The sequence below is a fragment of the Vitis riparia genome, chromosome 18 (assembly GCF_004353265.1).
Source record: "Vitis riparia cultivar Riparia Gloire de Montpellier isolate 1030 chromosome 18, EGFV_Vit.rip_1.0, whole genome shotgun sequence".
Taxonomy (NCBI): domain Eukaryota; kingdom Viridiplantae; phylum Streptophyta; class Magnoliopsida; order Vitales; family Vitaceae; genus Vitis; species Vitis riparia.
In genome coordinates this window covers 11,412,807-11,435,042 of record NC_048448.1, presented here as the reverse complement: position 1 = coordinate 11,435,042, position 22,236 = coordinate 11,412,807, and the positions used below count along the sequence as shown (strand labels likewise).

At 35.9% G+C, this 22,236-nt stretch overlaps 3 protein-coding genes across 8 annotated transcripts; all 3 read left to right on the top strand.

The window, feature by feature from the left end:
* Nucleotides 1-1,298: 1,298 nt before the first annotated feature.
* Nucleotides 1,299-6,760, top strand: LOC117906667 (BEL1-like homeodomain protein 7). 3 transcript variants are annotated; one of them, XM_034819792.1, is made up of 6 exons: nucleotides 1,299-1,860; nucleotides 1,975-2,084; nucleotides 2,877-3,895; nucleotides 4,842-5,218; nucleotides 5,312-5,372; nucleotides 5,706-6,760. In XM_034819792.1, exons 3-6 carry the CDS (start codon nucleotides 3,149-3,151, stop codon nucleotides 6,372-6,374), a joined length of 1,854 nt encoding a protein of 617 aa, XP_034675683.1. In that variant the 5' UTR covers nucleotides 1,299-1,860; nucleotides 1,975-2,084; nucleotides 2,877-3,148; the 3' UTR covers nucleotides 6,375-6,760. The 3 variants fall into 3 exon arrangements, with proteins under 3 accessions (XP_034675683.1, XP_034675682.1, XP_034675681.1); XM_034819791.1 differs by having other exon boundaries at nucleotides 1,299-2,084; nucleotides 2,897-3,895; XM_034819790.1 differs by having other exon boundaries at nucleotides 1,299-2,084.
* A 1,622-nt stretch (nucleotides 6,761-8,382) lies between these two features.
* On the top strand, nucleotides 8,383-11,791 carry LOC117906668 (BEL1-like homeodomain protein 11). Of its 2 annotated transcripts, none has more exons than XM_034819793.1 (5): nucleotides 8,383-9,012; nucleotides 9,514-10,690; nucleotides 10,780-11,159; nucleotides 11,233-11,293; nucleotides 11,380-11,791. In XM_034819793.1, exons 2-5 carry the CDS (start codon nucleotides 9,887-9,889, stop codon nucleotides 11,512-11,514), a joined length of 1,380 nt encoding a protein of 459 aa, XP_034675684.1. In that variant the 5' UTR covers nucleotides 8,383-9,012; nucleotides 9,514-9,886; the 3' UTR covers nucleotides 11,515-11,791. The 2 variants fall into 2 exon arrangements, with proteins under 2 accessions (XP_034675684.1, XP_034675685.1); XM_034819794.1 differs by lacking the exon at nucleotides 8,383-9,012 and adding an exon at nucleotides 9,075-9,342.
* Nucleotides 11,792-12,581: 790 nt separating this feature from the next.
* LOC117907770 (GTPase HflX) lies at nucleotides 12,582-19,908 on the top strand. Of its 3 annotated transcripts, XM_034821418.1 has the most exons (13): nucleotides 12,583-12,987; nucleotides 14,495-14,637; nucleotides 14,955-15,071; nucleotides 16,412-16,526; nucleotides 16,611-16,748; nucleotides 17,291-17,386; nucleotides 17,487-17,600; nucleotides 17,898-17,966; nucleotides 18,052-18,122; nucleotides 18,216-18,309; nucleotides 18,828-18,956; nucleotides 19,213-19,302; nucleotides 19,500-19,908. In XM_034821418.1, the coding sequence occupies exons 1-13, from the start codon at nucleotides 12,613-12,615 to the stop codon at nucleotides 19,590-19,592; spliced, it is 1,644 nt and encodes a 547-aa protein (XP_034677309.1). In that variant the 5' UTR covers nucleotides 12,583-12,612; the 3' UTR covers nucleotides 19,593-19,908. The 3 variants fall into 3 exon arrangements, 2 of the variants coding, with proteins under 2 accessions (XP_034677309.1, XP_034677310.1); XM_034821419.1 differs by lacking the exon at nucleotides 17,898-17,966; XR_004650049.1 differs by lacking the exons at nucleotides 18,216-18,309; nucleotides 19,500-19,908 and having other exon boundaries at nucleotides 12,582-12,987; nucleotides 19,213-19,301.
* The last annotated feature ends 2,328 nt before the right edge of the window (nucleotides 19,909-22,236 follow it).

Here is a 22,236-nt window from a genome sequence, read left to right as displayed (position 1 = left end):
ATCTAAAAAAATTCCAATTTATTTATTTATTTTTTAAGTTAGAAAACAGATTCCAGACATAGTTATATTCTACTACGTGAGTCAATCAAAACCTGAAATATAAACCAAAATGTTACTTGATCATTAAATTGGTAAAAAGAATCCATTTAATAACCAAGTAGTCCTATTTAATAATCCAATTGGGTTAGGTTTTATATAAGTTTATATTAATCTCTTAATCAAATATTTTTTTAATTTAATTAATATTTTTTATTTAAAATTAGTCAAATATAAATTAGATAATTTAAAATTATAATTAAATTAATTAATAGGATTATTAAATGAGTCAAAGTCATGTTATATAAATTGATTAAAAAAAACAACTTTCATTGAATGAATTATGCAGACTTAAAATTAACTTAAAGTTGATTATATTCAATCAAAACCTATGAAAATGTGATCAGCTTTCACAAAGGTGGAGGTTAAAATGCACCTTTCTTCTCGTTGATCAAGCCAATATTACTCAGACACATGCTAGACAGTTAGAGGGTATGTTTGGCCAACGTTTTTTTTTTCCCTTAGAAGTTAGTTTTCAATAATAAATTTTGATTATTTTCAAGAATTAAATTTCATTTGGGGAATTCAAATACATAAAGATAACGTGTATGTACAATCTAAAAAAAATTAAAATATTCTTTATATTTTCAAATATATATAAATCTAAGAAATTACCTTTTTTTTTTATATATAAGTTAGAAAACAGATTCCAAACATGTCAAAGTGACTCAGAACTAAGCCAGTGTAACGAGAAAGTTAGTTGGTCGTTTATTCGTTTCCACTGGCAGCCCAGTCATGATTTCCAGTTTCGCGCTAGCGCCATTTCTTTCCCTCTCATTTTTCTGCCTTTATATCATAATGGCAACAGAGCCTAATAACGGATGCGGTGGCATGGCGTTAAGGCTGTGGAACTAAGAAATCGAAGATGGAACCTCGTCATTAGCCCAATCATTAAATCTATCTTTTAAGGGGCCCCTCCATTGGTAGGAGGTTGGTTAATTTGTATCTTCTTCTACTTGTTTAATATGGTGATTGCCTAACCTAAAGATTGCTTCCAACAACTTTCTCATATTCTTTAATTTAATTACAACTGCCACCCATTTAAAAATGGTGCAGCTTCTAGAAAATCCGAGATGCTTACGATACTCCCAACTTCAACTTCGTATTCTCTCCCTTTTTAATCATGGGTGCTGCTTATTTGGCAGTATCAAATGCTCTACAATATTTTTTAAAGGCCGAACCTTGTTTTGCAGCCGGGCCAACAGTATTTGTTAGTTTGTCTTCATTGCTTCGCTCCTTGTTCCTCGAGCTGCCATGGCCCCTTGCCACATGTCCCACAAACAAATCATTTAAACATCTTTAGCTGGAATTGGTTCTGTCCCCATTGTAGCACACAACTGTGAAAAGTGAAATGAGGGTATTTGATACAAATGGAAGTAGTTACCTTGTGGGCTAAGGAGTTGTTACTTGTAACTTGTAAGTTGTAGCATTCGAATGATCTCTTTATCTAATACTGTCCTATTAAGAAATGAGGAAAGCTGAGTAATTTAAAGGTAGAAGGCTTATCTAGACAAAAGCAAAAAGCGTAGGACAAGTAAAAGATTTTGGTATATGAATTGTAAAGTATGATTTTAGTACTTGTGAATTTAAAATTGATGTTTTAATGGAGGTCTTAAGGGGGGGGTTTTAGGTCTACCAACTGGTGGTTAGGGTTTGAAGCTCTGAAGCAAACACCAACACCAACCACCACGCCGTTCTGTTCACAGCGACTTTAGTTTTCATGGAATTTTGGGGCGGGTCTGCAGTTCGTCCCACGTGAGAAAGGTGGAATAATTTACACCCATTTTATTAGTTTTGTAACCTCCAATTGGTATCAATGTAGTATTTAATAATTGTTTTTTTATTATATTTTTGTTGGTGTCATTGTTCAACGATAAGGAGGTCTTGTTTTGAGATCTCTTGGGATTGGTTTTGTCTCCGTTTTGGGGCTTCACTCGCTCTTGATCTCCTCTGCTCCACTTTAGAGGCGCAAACTTCTGGGGTTTCAGGTATTCCATTTCTTTCTTACTCTTTTCGTTTAGAGGGATTTTTTTTCTTTTTTTCCCTTTTTCATTTTTGATCTTAGGTTTGATTATATTTTGTAATCCTCTTAAATATTGATACTTGACAGTGTTTCTGATGTGGGTTTTAATGCAAGAAGTAATTGCGTGCCTCGGTAGTTTGTTTTTCTTTTGAGATTTTGCAGGTCATCCTTTACTTCTCATTAATGGGTTTTTGTTACTCTTTTTCTTTGTTCTAATTGCTGTTTCAAGTTTCCCTCGCGTTTTGTGTTTTATGGGTTCTGATTCTAGTGCGCCTGTTATGAACTTCAAGCTTGGTTATTTTCTACCTTAGTTTTACTGGACTAAATACATGTTGATGCTGATAGGCAGAAATTGAAGTTTCATGATTTTTTTTTTTTTTTTTTTGGTTGCTTAAAAGAACCTGTGAATTCTTTGTGGGGTTCTCATGCAGTGTCCCTTAGTTTTGTTTTATGGGGTGTTTGAGTGTATTTTTCTGAGCAAATGGTTTTCAATTATTATTCAATTTTTGCTGCATCACCCACGAGTTTTTGAAGGATTACTATAATTCATAAGTTCTTACTGTTGATGTGAGATCCTTTTTGTGATGAAAATAAGAATTGGTTGAAGCTGTTGGTATTAAATCTGAGAATTGGTTGAAGCTTTTGATGAGTTGAGATTTCTTTGGTGATCGCCATTTTTAGGCAGTACTAAGTTGTGACATGATTGCTTTATTTTAAAGTGCATTCATAATGTTGTATTATTATCTCTCACATTTAGACTGGATGGATCCGAGACAGAAAGTGAAGGATGTCAAACAGTCGAAGAGAAGTCTTGCCAACTTTGAATCTACCGGACCTAAAACTTGCTTCTTATCCTGAACAGCCTCTTCTTCCTGGCAATGTGATGATGTATCCAAACCAGACATCTTCTGCTGGGTCCTACTCAGGATCTTCATTGGGAGTTCTCCATCTTATCACAACCATGTCGAAGTCCCATCTGCAGGGGTAAGAAATGAGGTGGTATACATTCCACCAACAGGTGATGTCAGTATGCAATCTGTTGGTCTGCAGTTAAAAAATGCTACAGGTGCTCCGACTGGCAATTTTGTTACCGGAAATCCTCAGATAGTGCCAAGGACACAGCTAGGCATTCTAGATGCTGAACAGAATTTGCTGCCTCAGCGATTATCTCTCAGCCTCAGCACACAGATACCATCCACAGTTCCACTGGCTTCATTTCAGTACCAGTATGTGAACCCAGGTCTCTCTTCACTTTTTGGTTCTCATGTTTCATCTTCAGCGGAGAGAACAATATCTTGTGAAGGTGATGAAAGTTCTCAAGCTAAGGAGTTTAGAAATGATGAATACCTACCATCTAGTTTCCCAGGAACTGATCAGAGTGCTGTCAAAACAGAGGCCTTGTGCAATCCTCGATACTCAGAAATCCCTAAAGTAACTGGTGCTGATCAGTGTCTCTATGAATCTTTTGGTCCTGCAAACACTGTCTTGAACTCCAAATTCCTCAAGTCAGTACAGCAATTGCTTGACGAAGTAGTTAATGTCCGAAAAACTTTGAAGCAGCAGGAGTTTGACAAACACCATAAGTTCCATGAGATTGGTTTAAATGGCTCCAAAGAGAATGATGAGAGATCCAATAATCGCACTATACTTTCCTCACCAATTGGGAGCTCTTCAGACCCTAATGGGTTGGTTACCAATTCCTCCTGTAAGCTTTCACCCACAGAACGACAGGATTTGGAGCACAAGAAGGCCAAGCTTTTGTCCATGTTGGATGAGGTGAGTCCAAGTCCTGTGCTAATGATGCAGCTCTTTTTAATCTCTATCTTTGGTTTGGATATGTGTTTCTATTTTTATCCTTGTGATTCAATAAAATGGACAATGGCATTTTTTTCCTTGTAGTTGCTATGATACTTCTAACTAGTTGCAGATGTAACAAAAGGTTGTAGTTCCTTGATTCTTGGATACTTTGCACCATCTAAGTTTCTTCTGTTTTCATGTCCTATGAATCAGTTTTTAAAACCTAATCCGTGAAGATAAAACCAAGATAATAAGCTTTTGAAAATTCACTGGGCTATTTCATGATTAGGAATGGAAGTTTGTGCAACAGCTTATTCTATTGTAGTCTGAAGCACCATAGATGCCTGTCTGAATTACAACTTGCAAGGAACTACCGAATTTATTTTAGATTCATGATTTTAACAATATCTAGTGCAAGCCGCACTTCCCAAAGGCAATGTTTTGGAACTTATTTCCCTCTCATTATCTCTGATATGGAACACTTGAGTTAGTTGATAAATTGGGGATGTTTCCTCAAATTCTCAAGTGACAGGATTTTTTATTCATATAGTAATATCATTGTGTCATCCTTTACTGATAAAAAGTAATGAAGTTATGAGAAAAAGGATTTCCAAATAAGATGTTTTTTATCTCATAAGTGGAAATTTCTGTGCTTTGGGACAATTTCCTAATCAAAGCAGAGCTTGGGTAAGAGTGAGATCTGGCCAATGGGTTGGATATTAGATGTTTGGTGAACTCTTTCCATCATCTTGTTTAGGAGTCCCTTGGGAGCCTTGGTTAAAAAGTGAAGACCAGACTGAGACATAGCTGTTTAGTGGTTGAAATGCCTTCCATACATGAGATATGCCCACTTTTGTGTTTTAATGGTGTTCCCTTTACTGAGCTGAACTTAGAAGGTTTTTTTGTGGCTGTGCTCTTTTTGTAGGTAGATAAAAGATACAAACAGTATTATGATCAGACACAAATTGTGGGATCCTTTTTTGACATGTTAGCTGGGTTTGGGGCGGCAAAAACATACATGGCACTTGCCCTGCAAAGAATTTCCCGCCACTTCCGCTGTTTGCGTGATGCAATCAGTGGCCAGATTCGAATAACCTGCAGAAACCTTGGGGAGCAAGATACTTCACCAAATGGTCTAGGTGGTGGAATGTCTCGTCTTGGCTATGTAGACCAGCAGCTCAGACAACAGAGAGCTCTTCAGCAGTTTGGTGGGATGCGACATGCGTGGAGGCCACAGAGGGGACTGCCTGAAAGTTCTGTTTCAATCCTTCGCACATGGCTGTTTGAGCACTTTCTTCATCCGTTTGTTCCTGAACCACTTATTTCCTTTTTTTCCTGTTCATCGCTAAAGAAATTTGTCCCCACTAAGTCTTTCCTGATTTCTTGTTTCATCAGTTATCCAAAGGATTCGGAGAAAATCATGCTAGCTAGGCAGACCGGCTTGACCAGGAGCCAGGTAAATGGAGGGAGTAAGAGTGTGTGTCTTAAATCTGTATGTCTGGCTGGTGGACCTAAAGTATTCTAAGAATAGCTTCTTAACCTGTGTGAAAGAAACATTGTAGGTTTAATTTATGTTCTCTTTCCTCACTTTCTGTTTTCTTCTGGAACGATAAAGCTGTAGTTGTTCTCCATTCATGTTCATCATGACCTTTTTGTCACTTTGCTTGATTCTTATATCATTTACTCAATCAATGCTTTCAATTTCCTTAAAACAAAATCACAAGTACAATTGGCCCTCTTTTCTTGTTCTTTATTTTTATGTGACATGATCTCTAATCTCATGGTTCAGGTTGCAAACTGGTTTATAAATGCACGGGTGCGTCTTTGGAAGCCCATGGTTGAGGAGATTTATAAAGAAGAGATTGTTGATTCAGAGACAAAGTATAAATCTTCCCCAGAGAGTCCTCCAAAAGAACCAAGAGATGATTCCTGGGCATCTGAGGATAAGGGAGAAGAGTTGCAAGAAACTATGACATCCACAGCAGCTGCAGGTGGCCACCTGGGTCAATCACATAACATGACGTCTGATTTTATGCGTGATGTGGAAATGAATGGGCCTACGGCAAGAATGAGCTTTCAAAAGGGCGCCCATGGAGATGTGGACACAGATTGTGGGATAATGAAATTACAGGGCGATCAAAACTCTAATATGGATGACCATAGCCTTTATCTTGATGAGTTTGTTCCAACCAACCAGAATGGTGATGGGAGTCTTATGGCTGCAACATACCACATATCAGAGTTGAGTGACCTAGGAGTTGGCAGTCAGGTGTCACTTGCATTGGGGTTGCGGCATTGTGAAAGTGATGTGCCATCCATTTCTGGGGGGCCCCTTATTAGAGGGGGTGATATTGCTGCTTCTGTGGGCCCTGACACTGCCGAATATAATTGCATGGATTCAGGAAACCAGCGACATAGGTTTGGCAAACCCCATCTCATACATGATTTTGTAGTCTGAAACAAAGCTTGCCCCCAGCTTTATGAGAAAAAATCTACCTTGTCAGAGAAGGGAAAAATCTTTAGAATAAGAAGAAAGAGAAAGGAAACGTAATAACAACCCTTGAAGGGGTGAAGAACACGAGCAATATGAGAATAGATTTGGGTACCCAGTTGTAATATAACAAAGTGATTCGTGGAAGCTTAGGCATTTGTAAATATAAGGTGCATATATGTTCTTGTGTAATATGTGAAATAACGGAAGTTCCACACTTAATCTCTAGTGTGAAATTGTTGGATACTGTCTAGTGGGACATTGATGTATACTTTGTAGTGGGATATATCATCTCATTTGAAATAAATCTGACATAAGAATGAATGGGTCGTGCTGTATTGGTTTGGAGATTCCATGATGATTGCAGTTTTGAAGTGATGACGTGTGACTTTATGCCCTTTATCCTGCCATTCATTCATATGGGTTGTTTAAAGTTTAATGTCTCTTCCCGGTGATCTTGCAGCCACATTGTGGCTTTTGCAGAAGCTTTAGGAGCTTGAAGAGCATTCCGTCAGCCCTAAAAGAGAAGCTTAGCTCAACTAAATGCTCCTTTTTTTTTTAATATCTCCAGTCTTCCTGGATGTGTCTTGGTTTATGGTGATTTCAGAGAATTTGTTTTTTTGGTGCCAATGCCCTCTGGTTACTCATCTTGGTTCCAAATGCATAGCTCAGCACAGAGTCAGTATAGTTTCTATCAAATGTTTCTTTGGGTCCATGAATCTTGTTTTCTATCTCTCTCTAGTATCATTTTCTTTAAATTGTGGTTCATTGTTAGTTCTTTAGCCCACTGTCTTTTATGTCTGCTTTCCTCTTGTCCTGTTCAATCTGCTGGTTGAACCATGCTATCTTACAAATGCCTGGGGGTTTGTCCGTTTGAGAGTGTTTTTAGAAAACACTTCTAACATTAAAGAAAAAATATTTTTGAAGAAAATATTTGACAAAATTTAGAAAGAACTTACAGAAATTTTTTTGGAAAAGTATAATTCTCTCAAGAACGCATTTAGAGAAGACATTTCAAATAGAAACATGCTCCAAAACACAATCTGGTGTCTATGTTTTTTTTAGCTTCCACAATTGCATTTGTCCCTAATTCCATTTCTCTTCTTGTGTTGCCATTTGAGAAACATTCATTGATAAGCGATATGTTCCTTGATTCCTCAGGATTCAGAGTACATTGTCTAGTAAACACCTCTAAAACATTCATCAGCCCTTGTGGCAATATATAAAACGGTTCCCACATAATTAGACACCTCTTTGATGATTAGTTTCCAGTTACTGGCCCAGAAACCAACTAATTTTCCACTCTTTTTGGTAGAAACCTGGGTGCATTGTTCCACCAGAGGGCTATTTTTGTTTGAACAGCATCTAATGGAAGCAATCTGGACTCTGGATTGTGGTTGTGAAGTTTGATGATCTTTTGAAGTGATGATGAACCACTACCCTGGAGTCTTGACAAGAGTAACAAATAAATTTCTGTATCATCACTAGTGAAGATGGGAGCAATGTGTTCGGTTATTGTAAAAAGTAGATATGATATTTAACAAAGGAAACCGGGATATATGTTGAAAATGAGATGTCGTAAAAACGTCTAAAATGTCGTTAATAGAAAGGTTATCCAATTCATCCTCGGAAGAAAGTGTGGATTTTGGGAAGGGAAAATGATTTTGCCAAGACAAGATTTGGAGGACAAAGATGGCAGAAAATGGGGATTGAAAATGACGGGTAGTGGGGGGAAAGGTCAGAAAATACAGGAGCAACTTTAATCTTGAGAGGTGGGCCTGTTTCTGGAGCTAATTAAACAAAACCAGGGAATGAGAGAGTGACAACTGGAGGAGGCCAAAGGAACAAAGATGGCAATCATTACTAAAGCATCCAAACATGCCAGCCCAAAACACACACAGAATCAGTCTCATATCAGCACACCAAACCACAGCACCCAGACCCACCTCCCTATCTCTCCCCTCTCTCTCCTTCTGCGCGACAACCCATTTTCATTTTTTACACTCTTTCCCTTGAGAGATTGTGATTTCAGTGTCCTTTCAACATCTCTATGTATCACTGCAATACCTAACAGGAAAAAGTTAGATATTCCCATATGGTTTACAGACTCACAAGCAGACAATCTTAAAACTGGGAGTGTGCAAAAGATAGCCCACTTTTTATCTTTCTTTTTACAGATTAACAGCAGCCCCAGTTCTCAGACCAATTCAACATATTGAGCTCTTCCCCACCTCTCCCCCTCTGAACCAACTGCCAACATGAGAAGAGAGAGAGAGATGCAGCGAGTTGCAGTGTTTCAAGCTCAAAGTACTTTTGAGCCTCCCAAAGAAATGTAACCATAGGCATTAAAGCTGAATGGTAGATGCTTTTGCTTGTTGTTTTGTTGTCAGGGGAATGGGGGGACCATCTTTTCCCCGTTACTTTCTGCATTTTTACCTAGCTGATTAGCTTTGCTACTTTGGAGAACTTGCAGAGGCCTATGTTCTAGCTTCTGTAGCTCTGCTGCTTATATGTTTAGACCTGTTGAAAGAAAAAAAGAGTGTGTCATGTGTGTATGGGAGAAGTGCGAACCATTGCTTTCTTCTTTGAATTATTATCTTCCAAGGTATGTTTGTTTGAACTCGCAGACTGGTGTTTGGCTTCCTTTCTTTTTCTTTCGCGTTCATTGCTTAATAAAGCGACTGGATTTCATTTTTATCTTTTTGTGGGTTTCTTCTACTGTATGCTAGTCACTTCAACTCTGTCAAACAGGGTTTGGACTTTGGAGATAGTCATCAAATGTGTCATTAATATATCCATTTGTCTCTGTTTAAGCCCTCAGCCCCTGTACTTTCCCTTCTTTACATGCTTTTGGCACACTGAATTTCTTTGCTTCGTTTCTGCGTGTTAGGCTGGAGGTTTACGCTCTAATGATTTCTACAAAGCTACTTTTTAAGTATGCAGATCTTGCAATTTGATTTTTCACTCTTACACTTAACTGGCTTTCTTTCAGTATACTATTACTTGGTTTTGCTTAGAATCTGGGAACTTTAGGCTGATTATTAACTATTCCTACTGCCTAGCGACTCACTCTCTCTTGTTGGCTCTTGATTTCTGTTTGTTTCAGGTGCAGATTATCATTATTATTATTATAGATTTTCCAGTTCAGAGTTGGGTCGTGCCTTTAGATGGCTTTTTGCATGATAAACCGATGTCTGTCTCCCTGAAATGACTATAGTTTTGAACACATGAAAAACTCAGAAGTCTCGGCCTGTTGCATAAGCCTTTATGATTGTTTGTGGCTTTCAAAGTCTAGTCATATGGAATTTTAACTTGTTTGCTTTGACAAGACACGGTTCTAAAATCTCGGGTTTATCATTCCTCAAGCCCCACAAATGAGTGAAATTGGATTCTCATTCTCATGGATTCCCCCTTCAAAATTTAAGTTCCCCTCACTGAAATTTCAACCAAAAATCTCTTGAGACGCTTCTCTGATTACCATGGTCTCCCAAGAATCATCCCCCAACCCAACTTCAAGCATTTTGCACCAGTTCATCATCTCTGACTCCTTCACGAGTCCAAACCAATTTGAAAACCATCATTTTGATGCTTATGGATCTGATTTAAGAGGCAGTAACACATTTCCTCAGTCTCTCGGCGTCTTGCCCAGCATTCAGTCTCTCGGAGAAAGAATGTCTAGATCAATAGACCTTGTTCAAGCTCCTGCAGTAGGAGAAGAGTCTGAGATCAGCCACACCAGACACTTCATGGATCTTCTTGGAGCTGCAAATGAGTCCAATCACCAAGCTCACAGGCTCTCGCTCTCCCTAGGCTCTCATGTGCTAATGCCTTCCGTTCATTACAGGCAAAGACCCTTAAACTCGGACTTCGTGAGCTCCAATTACTTATTTTCTGGCGAAGAAGCAAGAGAAGCTTGCAACCCAGGAGTGGAGCGCCTGTGTGATGATTATTCTTATGTGAGTAGCGCCTTTGCTACACCTTCAACCTCTCTCAATCGCTCTTGTTCCACTTCCTATGGAACAGAGTCTTTTGTCAATGCAGTCGGGAACTCAAGATATTTAAGACCAACTCAGTCCCTCCTTGAAGAAGTTGTTAACGCGGGTGGCAAGGCCATTGACTTGAGCAATGAAAAATATATCGGTAGGTTGTCCCGAAGTGGCAGAAGAGGAGCTCTAGGATTTGCTTCTGAGCTAAAAGCAGAATTGTGTGGGAATGGATCATTATCAGCTGAAAAACAAGATATTCAGATAGAAATAGCGAAACTTATTGGCTTGTTGGAGGAGGTGAGTCTAAAACTTCTGTTGTTTGCTGGTAATTTAAATTGACTGCTTTGTATTTCATAATTTGTTTTGGGTTTTCACTGGATCCTCAGGTTGAGAGCAGATATGAGGAGTACTATCATCAAATGGAAGACGTGGTATCCTCCTTCGAGGTGATAGCAGGTGTGGGAGCAGCCAAGTCTTACACTGCTCTTGCCCTTCAGGCCATGTTTAGACATTTTTGCAGCTTGAGAGATGCCATTATATCTCAAATCAATGTGGCAAGAAGAAAGCTTGCCCAAGATTTGCCGAAAATCAGCACAGGATTTTCACAACTTAGCTTGTTTGACCAAGAGGGTAGAAACAGCCGAATGTCTCTTCAACAGCTGGGAATGTTCCAAAGCCACCGGCAAGCATGGCGACCCATAAGGGGATTGCCGGAGACCTCTGTGGCTATCCTTCGGTCATGGCTCTTCGAACACTTTCTCCACCCGTACGTGCTTCGACCCTCTAAACTGAATTAATGTCTATAATTTGATTGATACTGATCAATGATTCTCATGCAGTTACCCAAATGACTCTGAGAAGTTAATGTTGGCATCACAGACAGGCCTGACTAAGAACCAAGTACTCTCTCAACAATCCAGAATCTTGATCTCTGTCCATTATTTTTGCTTTAATGGTTTAGTCTTAACTGGTAACGGTTGTTTCAGGTCTCAAATTGGTTCATAAATGCTCGGGTTAGACTATGGAAGCCTATGATAGAAGAAATGTACAAAGAGGAGTTTGCAGAGTCTTCAGTAGAGTCGGATCCATTAGTAGCGAGCAGTTCCACAAGGTGCGAGTGATAATGGAGAGGGATGGAAAGGGTAGCAAAAACCCGACTCAAATGGTCTTGAGCTCACTGCGCAGATCGATGTTCACTTTGTTCCGAATTTTAAATGTAAAAGCAAGCTTTATTATGAATATAATTCGGAGGAGTTAAAAAAGGATACGGCTTGAACTACCCTTTACATGGGGCAGGCACAGACTTCTGGTTTGACTGCTTAAGGTGCATTTTCGCCACCGAGACAATCACAGTGGTGTTGGTTTATTCACCAAATAATAATTGCCCATTTGCCCCTACATATAATAGAATATAAATAACAAAAATATCAATCGGTGGTCAATTCCGTAATTATTTTTTAACTACCTTGAACTTATTCAGATTCACTTTATTTTTTTATTTTTTTAACTTTGGTTCATAAATTGAAAATCAAATTTGTGATCCAAATAACTATACGCATAAACAGAAAATAAAAAACAATATGAGATTTTTAATATAGTTCAACTATAGATGTGATCCTTACATCTATAAAGTGCACCAATGTTTAACAATCCATTAATCAAAAGAAACAAGAAAAATTACAAAGGTAACGCTCTCGAAAACACCTCTTGATTGTGATGACACTCTCTCAAAAAAGCAAAACTCTAAAATATAAAAGACTTAAATATATTATAAAGACAAATTTATCATTCATCTCATTAAAAAAAATTCAAAAGTCGTTGCCCCATTTAATCTTAGGAAATAACCAAGTATTTCAATATAATAAAATTGATTCAAACTTCACAGTCGTTACGAAATCGAATTAATCCTTCTATGTTTTTTTATTCTCAAAATTAAAAAGATTTAACATGTGTTGAGTATATATATATATTACCCGGTCCAACCAAACCAAATTAAATCGATTTTAGTTTTATCGCAGAATTGAAGGCGACAAAATGGCTGTATTGTCCTTCAAATTTGATTCGTTTGATTTTCAATGTATCTAAATGAATTTTGTTTGTGGGGCCAAATTTAAAATCTGGATCCACAAAATATCCAACCATGTCCATGTATTTAGTATTTTAATACATAGTATTTTCATCTTATGAAATTGCGGTTTCCAGAAGAGAGGAGAGGAGAAATGAAGGCTACCGTGAGTTCTTGCTTTTCTTCTATTTCCATCATCCCTCCCTCGTCTCTAGTCCACGACCCTCACTCTCCATTCCCTCCAGTCCGTCTTCGTCCAATTCCTGCTTTTACTCTCAGAACGCACTCCACTACTTCTTTCAGACTCGTCAGAGTTCTCCAACGAGGAGTTGGAGTCGTGTCTCCCGACGACCTGTCTCCACCGGAGCCCGTGATTGATGTGAAAGAGGAAGAGGTGTTTGCAGTGGTTGATGGAGTCGCAGGAACCAAAGCCGAAGAGAAAACCCTAAAGGCCCCCACTAGAGTTAAGAAGAAGGGAGGTGAAGGAGAGAGTGATGATAATAGGTTCAAGCTGCGTAACGGAAGAGAGGTTCATTTTCTTTACTCTCTGTTTAGGTTTCTGGGAGAGAATTTTGATTGCCCAAATCAAAGTAAAAGAAAAGAGAACTGACTTTGATTGTTTAATTTTCCATTTAGTAGCAAGAATCTATTCCCTTTAAGTGCTCGAAATCAAAGTAAAATAAAAGAAAGTTGAAGTTGTACATTTGACAGGAGTTATTGGAGGAAAACTCAAAAGAAATGGACTTTTAGGGTTTCCATGCATCTGACACATTGTCTTTAGAATTGGATTATTGATCATTCGTTTGATTTCTTTCTGAAATTCAACCTTCAATATTACTAATACAACAATCCAGAAAAAAAATCACTCGCCTGCGACATGTGTTATGGTTCCTTTTTCCCCTAAATAAATTGCTTTTGTCTTGCCAATCGGTCTCTCCTTAAGCTCAGTGTGGATAGAACATGGAAAGGATACGGAAGCCAGGCAGGGACGAAACTATAAGATAAGTCACTATAGTTTCGTATACAAAAAACCTATAAGCTTTGGGAAGACATATATTTATTACTGTATACAAAAAAAATCCCGGTCATCATGTAGAATTTATTACTGCTTTCTATTTTTAAAAACAAAAAATTAGAAGTGCATCCAAAAGAACACAAAGTAAATGGAAATTGAACAGCAATGATTGTGTTTGGGTTGCTGACATTTCAAATCATACAATGATGGGTTGAAGGGGAGTGGCTTTAAAAGAATCTTCTTTTTTTTTTTTCAAACTGACTTCCTGGCAACTAATTGAAAGCATAGAGGAAAACAACAGTATGTAGATATTTTTCATGCCTGTGTAAAGTAAAATGTGTTGTCAGTGGGAAGAGCACTGATTAAGCAAGTGAGAAGGAGGATGTAGTTCCATCGGAAAGTGATGCAAAGAGAGCAGTAGTGCCGATCAAGATTTTTCTTGAGGTTGTGAGAGTTTACGTTTGAACTATGATTTAACATTGTATATAATCCTAGATAAAAATAGAACAGGATTTATGTTGCTGACTCCATTTAATTGGGATAACCCTTTGTTGAATTTAGTTGATTTATAGACTAACTTTTATTAATAAGATCTGAAGCATTATCATTTATCAAAAAAAAAAAAAAAAAAAAACGATCTGAAGCATTATCAGCAGGCCAACAATATTATCCTGCTTTGTAGTTGGGAATGCTATAATGTTAATTTTTTTTCTGGTTAGTGGGAGAATCAATGAACTTGGATTCATTCCCAAAGAGATGAAGGATGGATATGCGCACAAACAGGGATGAGCAGTTATAGAGTAGTTTTTTTATTTATTTAATAATTCAGTAAGCCAATGGGGAAAACCAACTCCCCTTTTCACTTCAGATGATATAATTCCTACAAAATGTACAAAATTTTTGTCTTAACCTTTCATATTTACTCAATATATCAAGCCAAGTTTGAACTACTACTTAATGTATTATCTTTGCTAAGCTGTTTCTGGTAAAGAATTAATTGGATAGATAATAATATTTTCAGGTTTTTGAGGAAAAAGCATACCTTGTTGCTGTTGAGCTCAAAGGTGACATGGAGTATTCCTTCAGCATAGAAGAATCACTTAAGGAACTGGCCCAGTTAGCTGACACTGCTGGACTTATGGTTGTTGGTTCTACATCTCAAAAGTAAGTATTGCTGAATGTTTGTCCGTCTAAATGCAAGTAAATATATGTTTGTTCAAACAGGTCAAAGTTTTGGATAATGTGACCCATCAAATGTTGCGTTTTATCGCTAAACTATTGATGAATGTCTGTCAAAATGGACATTTATACTTTAAGGAGTATTAGACATTCCCTATGAATGTATAACTGTGCCATTTGTCCTTCTAAATTTTTTTAAAATAGCTAGCCAGCTGGCTTAAATTTCTAATGCTACTATCCAATACGAGATAGATTTAACTGCTTGTACATGTAGATTGATGACTTGTTTTCTTATGGTACAGACTTAGTACTCCAAATCGAAGGACATATATTGGATCTGGCAAGGTTGCAGAAATTAAGAGTGCAATCCATGCACTGGATGTTGAGACCGTAATATTTGATGATGAGCTTTCAGCAGGGTAGGTCTGAATGAATTATTTTCTTCACCCACTGATATGTTTACTGTTGATATAGGTTCCAAATTTTGTGATTCAATTTGACTTTTCCAGCTTTTTTCTATTATTCATTGTCATCATCTTTCTCATGATGTAAGTTTTGTGAAATTCCAACCAATAAGAAGAAGGATGTTAGTTACTCAGTACCCTTTATGGGTTGGAAACTTGCATGATTGCATGCTACCTTCTTCTTGATGTAGGACAACCCTAGGGTGGTTGCCTACAATCAAGTGGGCAAGGCTTCACTTTTTCTTTAGGATTAAGGAGAGGAACGGGGAAATATTAGAGTAGCTGTGAGAGGAAAATGAAAGTGAGAAACAAGAAAGGAAAAAAAGGGGGTAAAAAATGAAAAAGCAAAACCTTGTCTTACTAGGGCCTTCAAGGAGTTTTGCCTAGAATAGAAACAACAGTCTCACCATTGGAAGTTGGAAAGTATATAGAAAAGTTTGTATTATTCATATTCATTCATGAATGTAGTTTTATACGAACTGGTTTTATTTATGAACTAAAGAAAAGCATCAAAACTGAATAAAAATATAAAAAAAGAAACTTGACTTACACAGTTACTTATTATGACCCTTATTTTGTTCCTTAAGTTCCAAAAATTTTTAAATAATAGAATTAAAAAGAAAATGAAAACTTTCTTTATGGAATTAGAAACTTAAACTTTTTAGAAATTTCTTGTAATAAAAAGGACTTCAGATTCTAAAAAATGACTCAGATAGAAACTTTTGAAGAAGAGATTTTTTTAGAAAATAGAAAGTTTTAAAACTTCCCTAATTTTAAAATCCTCTGATTCCTTTTCTTCCTTTCTTGCATACATCTTGAAGGGCTCTTTCCCATGAAGCCTGTGTGAGCTCTACATGGTGTTTAGGGCTATGGTTCTTTGTTATGTAGGTTATCACAGCTTTTCTAAGCGCTTTAACCCCCTGTTTTCTTTTCTTTTACTCATCCTCTTGTCCTTGTAATACCATCAGCTTGAATCAAATCGCACCTAACTACTGGTACAGCATTGGTTTTTCTTTAACAGCGTGAAACAATCTAAACCTTCCCCTCTTTAGTTCCTGATTCATGCAACTTCAATTTCTTGTGGGCGCATTTGTTGCTTATCATTTCTCGCAGGTTTCTTATGACCTTGGATCCTCTCTTCCTTTTACCTAGGAAATTTCACAAGTACTGAGATGTGGAGGAGAAGTCCTCTTATATGTGTCGCAAACACGTGTAACACATGCACATATATTTTTTTATATGAATACATGTTTATCCTATATGAAGTAACTTTAATCTGAGATTTGAAATTCTAGGCAATTGCGTAATTTGGAAAAGGCTTTTGGTGGAGATGTTAGAGTCTGTGACCGCACTGCCCTCATCCTTGATATCTTTAACCAGCGAGCAGCAACACATGAAGCAGCTTTACAGGCAAATGTTTTACTGTGCTTTGAAATAAAATTTTGTGGAAATATTCTATAATTTCATATTGAAAGGAAAAAATTGTCCTTTTAGGTTGCATTGGCACAAATGGAATATCAGTTGCCACGTCTCACGAAGATGTGGACTCACCTTGAGCGTCAAGCAGGAGGCAAGGTGAAAGGAATGGGTGAGAAACAAATTGAAGTGGATAAGCGTATCTTACGCACTCAAGTGAGTTACCTTTCTGGTACTAGTTTGACAGGCTAAATCATATATAGAGACCCCATTCTGATCCTTGAGACCTGGCTCAAGTTTGCAGGGGTTGGGTGAGGATGTGGGATGTTCCAAGTTTGAGTCCCAATTATTTGATTTTTTGCATTCTTAGATGTTATTGGAAGTTACATACATGAGTAATATATATATATTTTTTATTTTTTTAATAATTTAGTGCATTATTATAATTATCTCATTATAGGACTGGTTGGCATGGTGACCTAGGCCCCCTGATTAGGTGGATCCTTCAGAAAATATATGGAGAAAGACCATGCTCCCTTTTTCCATTTTCTAGATAGGAACAGACAAACAGTCTCAACTATGAGTACACAAGGGCAAAGTTAGTCAATCAAAAAAACTAAAATGATGACCCCATTTCAATGGGGGATAATTAGGGATGCAAATGCTAGCTGTATTTCCTTGTTAAATTTTAGTTTTGCTTATGCTTTTCTCTGAATTTGACTCTTCCTATGGAATTCCTTACATGTTTGCATTGATAGATTGGTGCTCTTAAAAAAGAGCTAGAATCAGTTCGGCAACATCGGAAGCAGTATAGAAACCGGCGTTTCTCTGTGCCCGTTCCTGTTGTATCTTTGGTAAGTAGTACACTCATATGGAGTTATAAAACATTGCAAGTATGATTGTTTTTTTTACTGATCTTTACATGAACATACAACCTATTTTCTGATATCTAAGGTTGGGTACACAAATGCTGGAAAGAGTACACTCCTAAATAGATTAACTGGGTCTAATGTTCTTGCTGAGGATCGGTTATTTGCAACACTTGATCCAACTACAAGAAGGGTGCAGGTCAGTCAAATATATTCATAGAAACTTCTTTCTATGACATTTTTAATATGCTATCTTTTGTCTTAAAAGCTATGCACTGGTGTCTTCCATGCAGTAGCTAATTGGTTCCTGGTTTTTGGAAACATTCCATTCACAGGCTACAAACTCTTGTTATGATTGCCTTGTAGTTGTAAATAAAAATCAAACTGGTTAATAGACAAAACTTGGTGAAATATATGTATATAAATAGTTTTTGCTATTTAATTCCATTTGTTAGGTGGTAATATGAGATGCCTGTTTTACTGGGTTGCTGTCCAGATGAAGAATGGTAGGGAATTTCTTCTCACAGATACAGTTGGATTCATCCAAAAGTTACCAACTATGCTGGTAACAGTCGTCTTTCTTCCCATGGTTTACCTTTCCGTCACTACTTGATGCCCGGGAAATCTTGTACTAATGTCAATTGCTATAGGTTGCGGCCTTCAGAGCAACATTGGAGGAGATATCAGAATCATCACTTTTGGTGCATGTGGTGGACATTAGGTATAATTTGGTAAACTGTGGTTGGGACTTAATTCTATTGAACACTACTATTATCTTATATAATGTATATATATATTTTGCTGTAATGTTCAGCCATCCACTAGCAGAGCAGCAGATAGATGCTGTGGACAAAGTTCTGTCAGAATTAGACGTGTTGTCAATTCCAAGATTGATGGTCTGGAACAAGGTATAGGGAGAAATTTTCCTTGGAATTTGGGTCAGAAACTAGTTCAGGGAAACAAATGGTTGAATTTTACTATTCAGTATATCAATAGCGAACATAGTGGCATCCCTTCTCTTTTCCTTTTGTTTTCTTGATTATGTACCGAGAAGTTTCATATTGATTTTCATTACTCACCTGATTTTCTTTCCTTCTTTTTTGGTTCCTTTTGAAATTAATTAATTGGTTAGTACACAACAGTTTACCCAGATTCTGGGCACTCCATGCAAGATAAGTTAATAGGAACATTTTAACCATCCAATTGAAGGAATGGTTAAGGTCATGCACATTAAGTTTTTGGTCACATACTTTGCTGGCTGCGAATTGGGATCATTTGATTTTTATTTTTATTTTGTGTCACTAATATCAAGCTTGTTAATGATGTTGATAATTAATTATTCAGTTCATACACCAGCCTCAATTTTTTACTTCTTGCATCGTGAGCTTTTTCTAGCATGCGTAACTTCTTCAGCTGTTTATGGCAGGTTGATAAAGCTAGCAATCCTCAAAAAATCAAATTGGAAGCAGAGAAAAGAGAAGATGTTGTCTGCATATCTGCTTTAAATGGTGATGGATTGAATGAATTCTGCAATGCAGTTCAGGAAAAATTGAAGGTACTAGGATAATAACAGAAATCTCTCATTTAATCCAAAATTGCTAGTGTGTTCATTCCTGTTACCAAGAATGCCCTGGAAGTCAAGTCTCTAGGTGGTTTTGCCAGAGATCTTTGATTGTGTCACGCTTCACGATGGAAAGAGCTATCCCTGTTGTGTTGCTCATTTGGACAATTACAGGATACTGAGAGTGCATGTCAACATGATATTTCAAAGACCTTGTTCATCTGTAGTAAAAGGGTGTTATTGATGACAGGATTCTATGGTTTGGGTGGAAGCTTTGGTCCCATTTGACAAAGGGGAACTCCTCAGTACCATTCATCAGGTTGGAATGGTGGAGAGAACTGTGAGTATAATTACTGATGGACTTCGAGTTAATTTTTGTTTTGTATTTTTCAGTTTTATGCGTCTTTATGCACTCACTGATAAAATCATTATGGTAACATACTTCACTAATAAATTGAATTCGCTGATCTCATATAGTCTTCTAACAACATGGCCTCCGGTCTAAGTTTCTCATGCAGTTTTTACCCTCGATTTTAGGAATATACAGAAAACGGGACATTGGTCAAGGCACATGTTCCCCTTCGGTTCGCAAGGCTACTCACCCCCATGAGGCAACTCTCTAAATCATGACCCAATTCTTCTTAGATAACCACTTAATGCTCTAAGTTTGTGGCATAACTCATCATCATCATCTGAGACATTTTTGTATTGTTCGGAAAAAGAGATTCTGATCCCTGTGCTATCGAGCTGTCCTTGTATTATCCTTCTGGCCAATGAAAGGCTTGTGTATATAGCATATACCCAGCTCATAGTGTTCCCTTGGTATAACAAATCTGAAAAAAAATGCGAACAAATGACTTGATGTACTTAAACTGTTTGTAACAACATACAAGTATGGTTATAAAGCTGCCAATAACGCTGTCTTGGCCCTCTGGTTTTATGTAAATGGAATCATCTGTCTGGTCATGCTTTGCCGTTTACTGTTTTCTGCCCCTCCAAGCCTCCACTGCATTGTGAGCTTGGAATGCAATTGTTTCAAGGTTAATGAGCAGGGAAAGCACGCAGGTAGGAGGTCGGGTCGGGTCGTATAAAGTTCAACTTAACAAGTTTATCCACATAATCCGTTTAATGACCATGTTAAGTTGAACTTTATGATTGTGTTTGGTAATAAGGAATGAAAATAAATACTTTGTTTTCATTGGAATTTAGTGGTTCTAATTATTGTGTTTGTATATATATATATATATATGTAAAATTTAATATTAAGTAAAAATAGGAATAAAAATGAGAAAAAGAAATAAATTGTCAATATTATTTGGACATAAGATTTTAAATAATTATATAAAAAAAAATCTCATTGTACATAATTTGAAATAATTTTTTATTTTCATTTAAATAAAATCCTTGAGAGTTTTTTTGTTCTTTTGTTCTTTTGGCTAAATAATATAAACCGATTTAGGTGTGTGATTTAAAAATAAAATTGTTTTTAAAATTTTTTGTTATTGTCCTTTAGAAACATTTTTTAAAAATAAACTAAAATAGAGAATTGTTCCTTCCATTTTTTTTCATTAGAGAAAATAAATGTTAAATCACGTGGAATTTGTATTGAATTTATTAATAAATTTGATAATTTTAAAAAATAATTTCAAACTCAAAATATATATGTATATACATATATAATGATTATAAAAAATAATTAATGTTTCAAAATTTTTAATAAATTTTGTAATTTTTAAGAATAATTTGAAATTTAAAAATTGATTAATTAATTATAAATTAAATAAAATAATTCATAATATCATCTTTGCAATTGAGTGATAAATTTATGTATATAATGAAAATTTTAGCTTATTTACACCTTAAAAATTAAAATTTTATTTGTTTTCATATTTATTTAAATTATAATAGTATTAGCAATTTTGAATCATTTTTTTTTTAACAAAATAAATTAAGTATTCTTTTATAAGAATGTTAATATCCATATTTTTATAATATTTATAAAATCATATAGATGGTATTAAAAATTATTAATTTTGAATTATTATTATTTATTTTTAACAAAATAAATCAATTAATGTTAGTATGTATATTTTTATAATATTTATAAAAATATATAATTTATGATTTTATTATATTATTAATATTAATATTTTATTAAAAATTATTTATTTGTAATTAAAATTTATTTTTATTTTTAATAAGACATGCATATAAATTGAAAAAACAATTTGTATTTTTTCCAAAATCAAATACAAATTAATTTTTAAAAAACAACTTATATAAAAAGTTATTTAATTTTTTTATTTTTAAAAATAACTTACATTAAGGAATCAAAATACTTTTTATTTCAAATAAATTAAAATCTCACTTATAAATAAATTTTAATTTTCATTTGAATTACTTTTAATTTCTTATCATTTTTTAAATTATTCAAATATGAGAATGAAAAGAAAAATGAATCAAATGTCCATTCTAATTCTTCTTTCTTCCGTATCAAAGACGCTCCACTTCTCACGTAACAAAGACACCCCATATCAATTGTTAAGTTAGAAATAAACTATTAAGACGTCTTTAATAAGTCAAATTCACTCGTTTTTAATATGATTTTTAACTTTGTAAGTTTATGAAATTCATAATTAAACAAATATTACTAATTTTTTTTATAACTTTTAAATATATAATTTTAAGAAACTTTAGTAGTCAATTCCAAATAAAGTCATTAATTAAACTGGTTATACGGATTCTTATGATCAATGCATGAACAAGATGAATTTGTGGAGAGAATTGATAGAACATTTCTAAAGTGAGGTTTAAATTAAGGAATTCCAATGGAGAGAAAAAGGGTGTACGTTTTGATTTAAAGCCAGCCTACGCTTCACTTGTCCTGGAGCTTGCGTGGCCTTCGGCTTTCTGTGAGCTGGACGCAACTTGATGAGGACGGAGATTCAGTCTTTGGGAATCGTAGACCAGTAAAACATCTAGATTCTAGAGAAAACTGGGGATAATTCACTGAAGAGAGAGAAAAGGCACAATTTTTTTTTTTTTGAACAATGAAGTCAACCAGGTCAAGATAGGCCACAACAATGTTCATGGAGCAGGTTGTACCAGAAGCACCGTCAAAACCAAACCCCTCATCAACAACTTGACATAGTCATAACCTATCCATTTTAGGAGTCACTTCAGAGGATTTGGTAGGGAAAGTGGTTGGTTTTATCACTTGAAATCTACTATAAACATGCTGCAGAAGCCACCCACGTTATTCACTTATTCCTAT

Excerpts from the sequence above, each read along its gene's own strand:
- LOC117906667 (XM_034819792.1), top strand. The coding sequence starts at position 3,149 with ATGCAATCTGTTGGTCTGCAGTTAAAAAATGCTACAGGTGCTCCGACT. Across the intron at positions 5,219-5,311 it reads TTTGAGCACTTTCTTCATCC|TTATCCAAAGGATTCGGAGA; the intron begins GTTTGTTCCTGA and ends TTGTTTCATCAG. Across the intron at positions 5,373-5,705 it reads CCGGCTTGACCAGGAGCCAG|GTTGCAAACTGGTTTATAAA; the intron begins GTAAATGGAGGG and ends CTCATGGTTCAG.
- LOC117907770 (XM_034821418.1), top strand. The coding sequence starts at position 12,613 with ATGAAGGCTACCGTGAGTTCTTGCTTTTCTTCTATTTCCATCATCCCT. Across the intron at positions 14,638-14,954 it reads GTTGGTTCTACATCTCAAAA|ACTTAGTACTCCAAATCGAA; the intron begins GTAAGTATTGCT and ends CTTATGGTACAG. Across the intron at positions 18,123-18,215 it reads GTGCATGTGGTGGACATTAG|CCATCCACTAGCAGAGCAGC; the intron begins GTATAATTTGGT and ends TGTAATGTTCAG.
- LOC117906668 (XM_034819793.1), top strand. The coding sequence starts at position 9,887 with ATGGTCTCCCAAGAATCATCCCCCAACCCAACTTCAAGCATTTTGCAC. Across the intron at positions 11,160-11,232 it reads TTCGAACACTTTCTCCACCC|TTACCCAAATGACTCTGAGA; the intron begins GTACGTGCTTCG and ends ATTCTCATGCAG. Across the intron at positions 11,294-11,379 it reads CAGGCCTGACTAAGAACCAA|GTCTCAAATTGGTTCATAAA; the intron begins GTACTCTCTCAA and ends CGGTTGTTTCAG.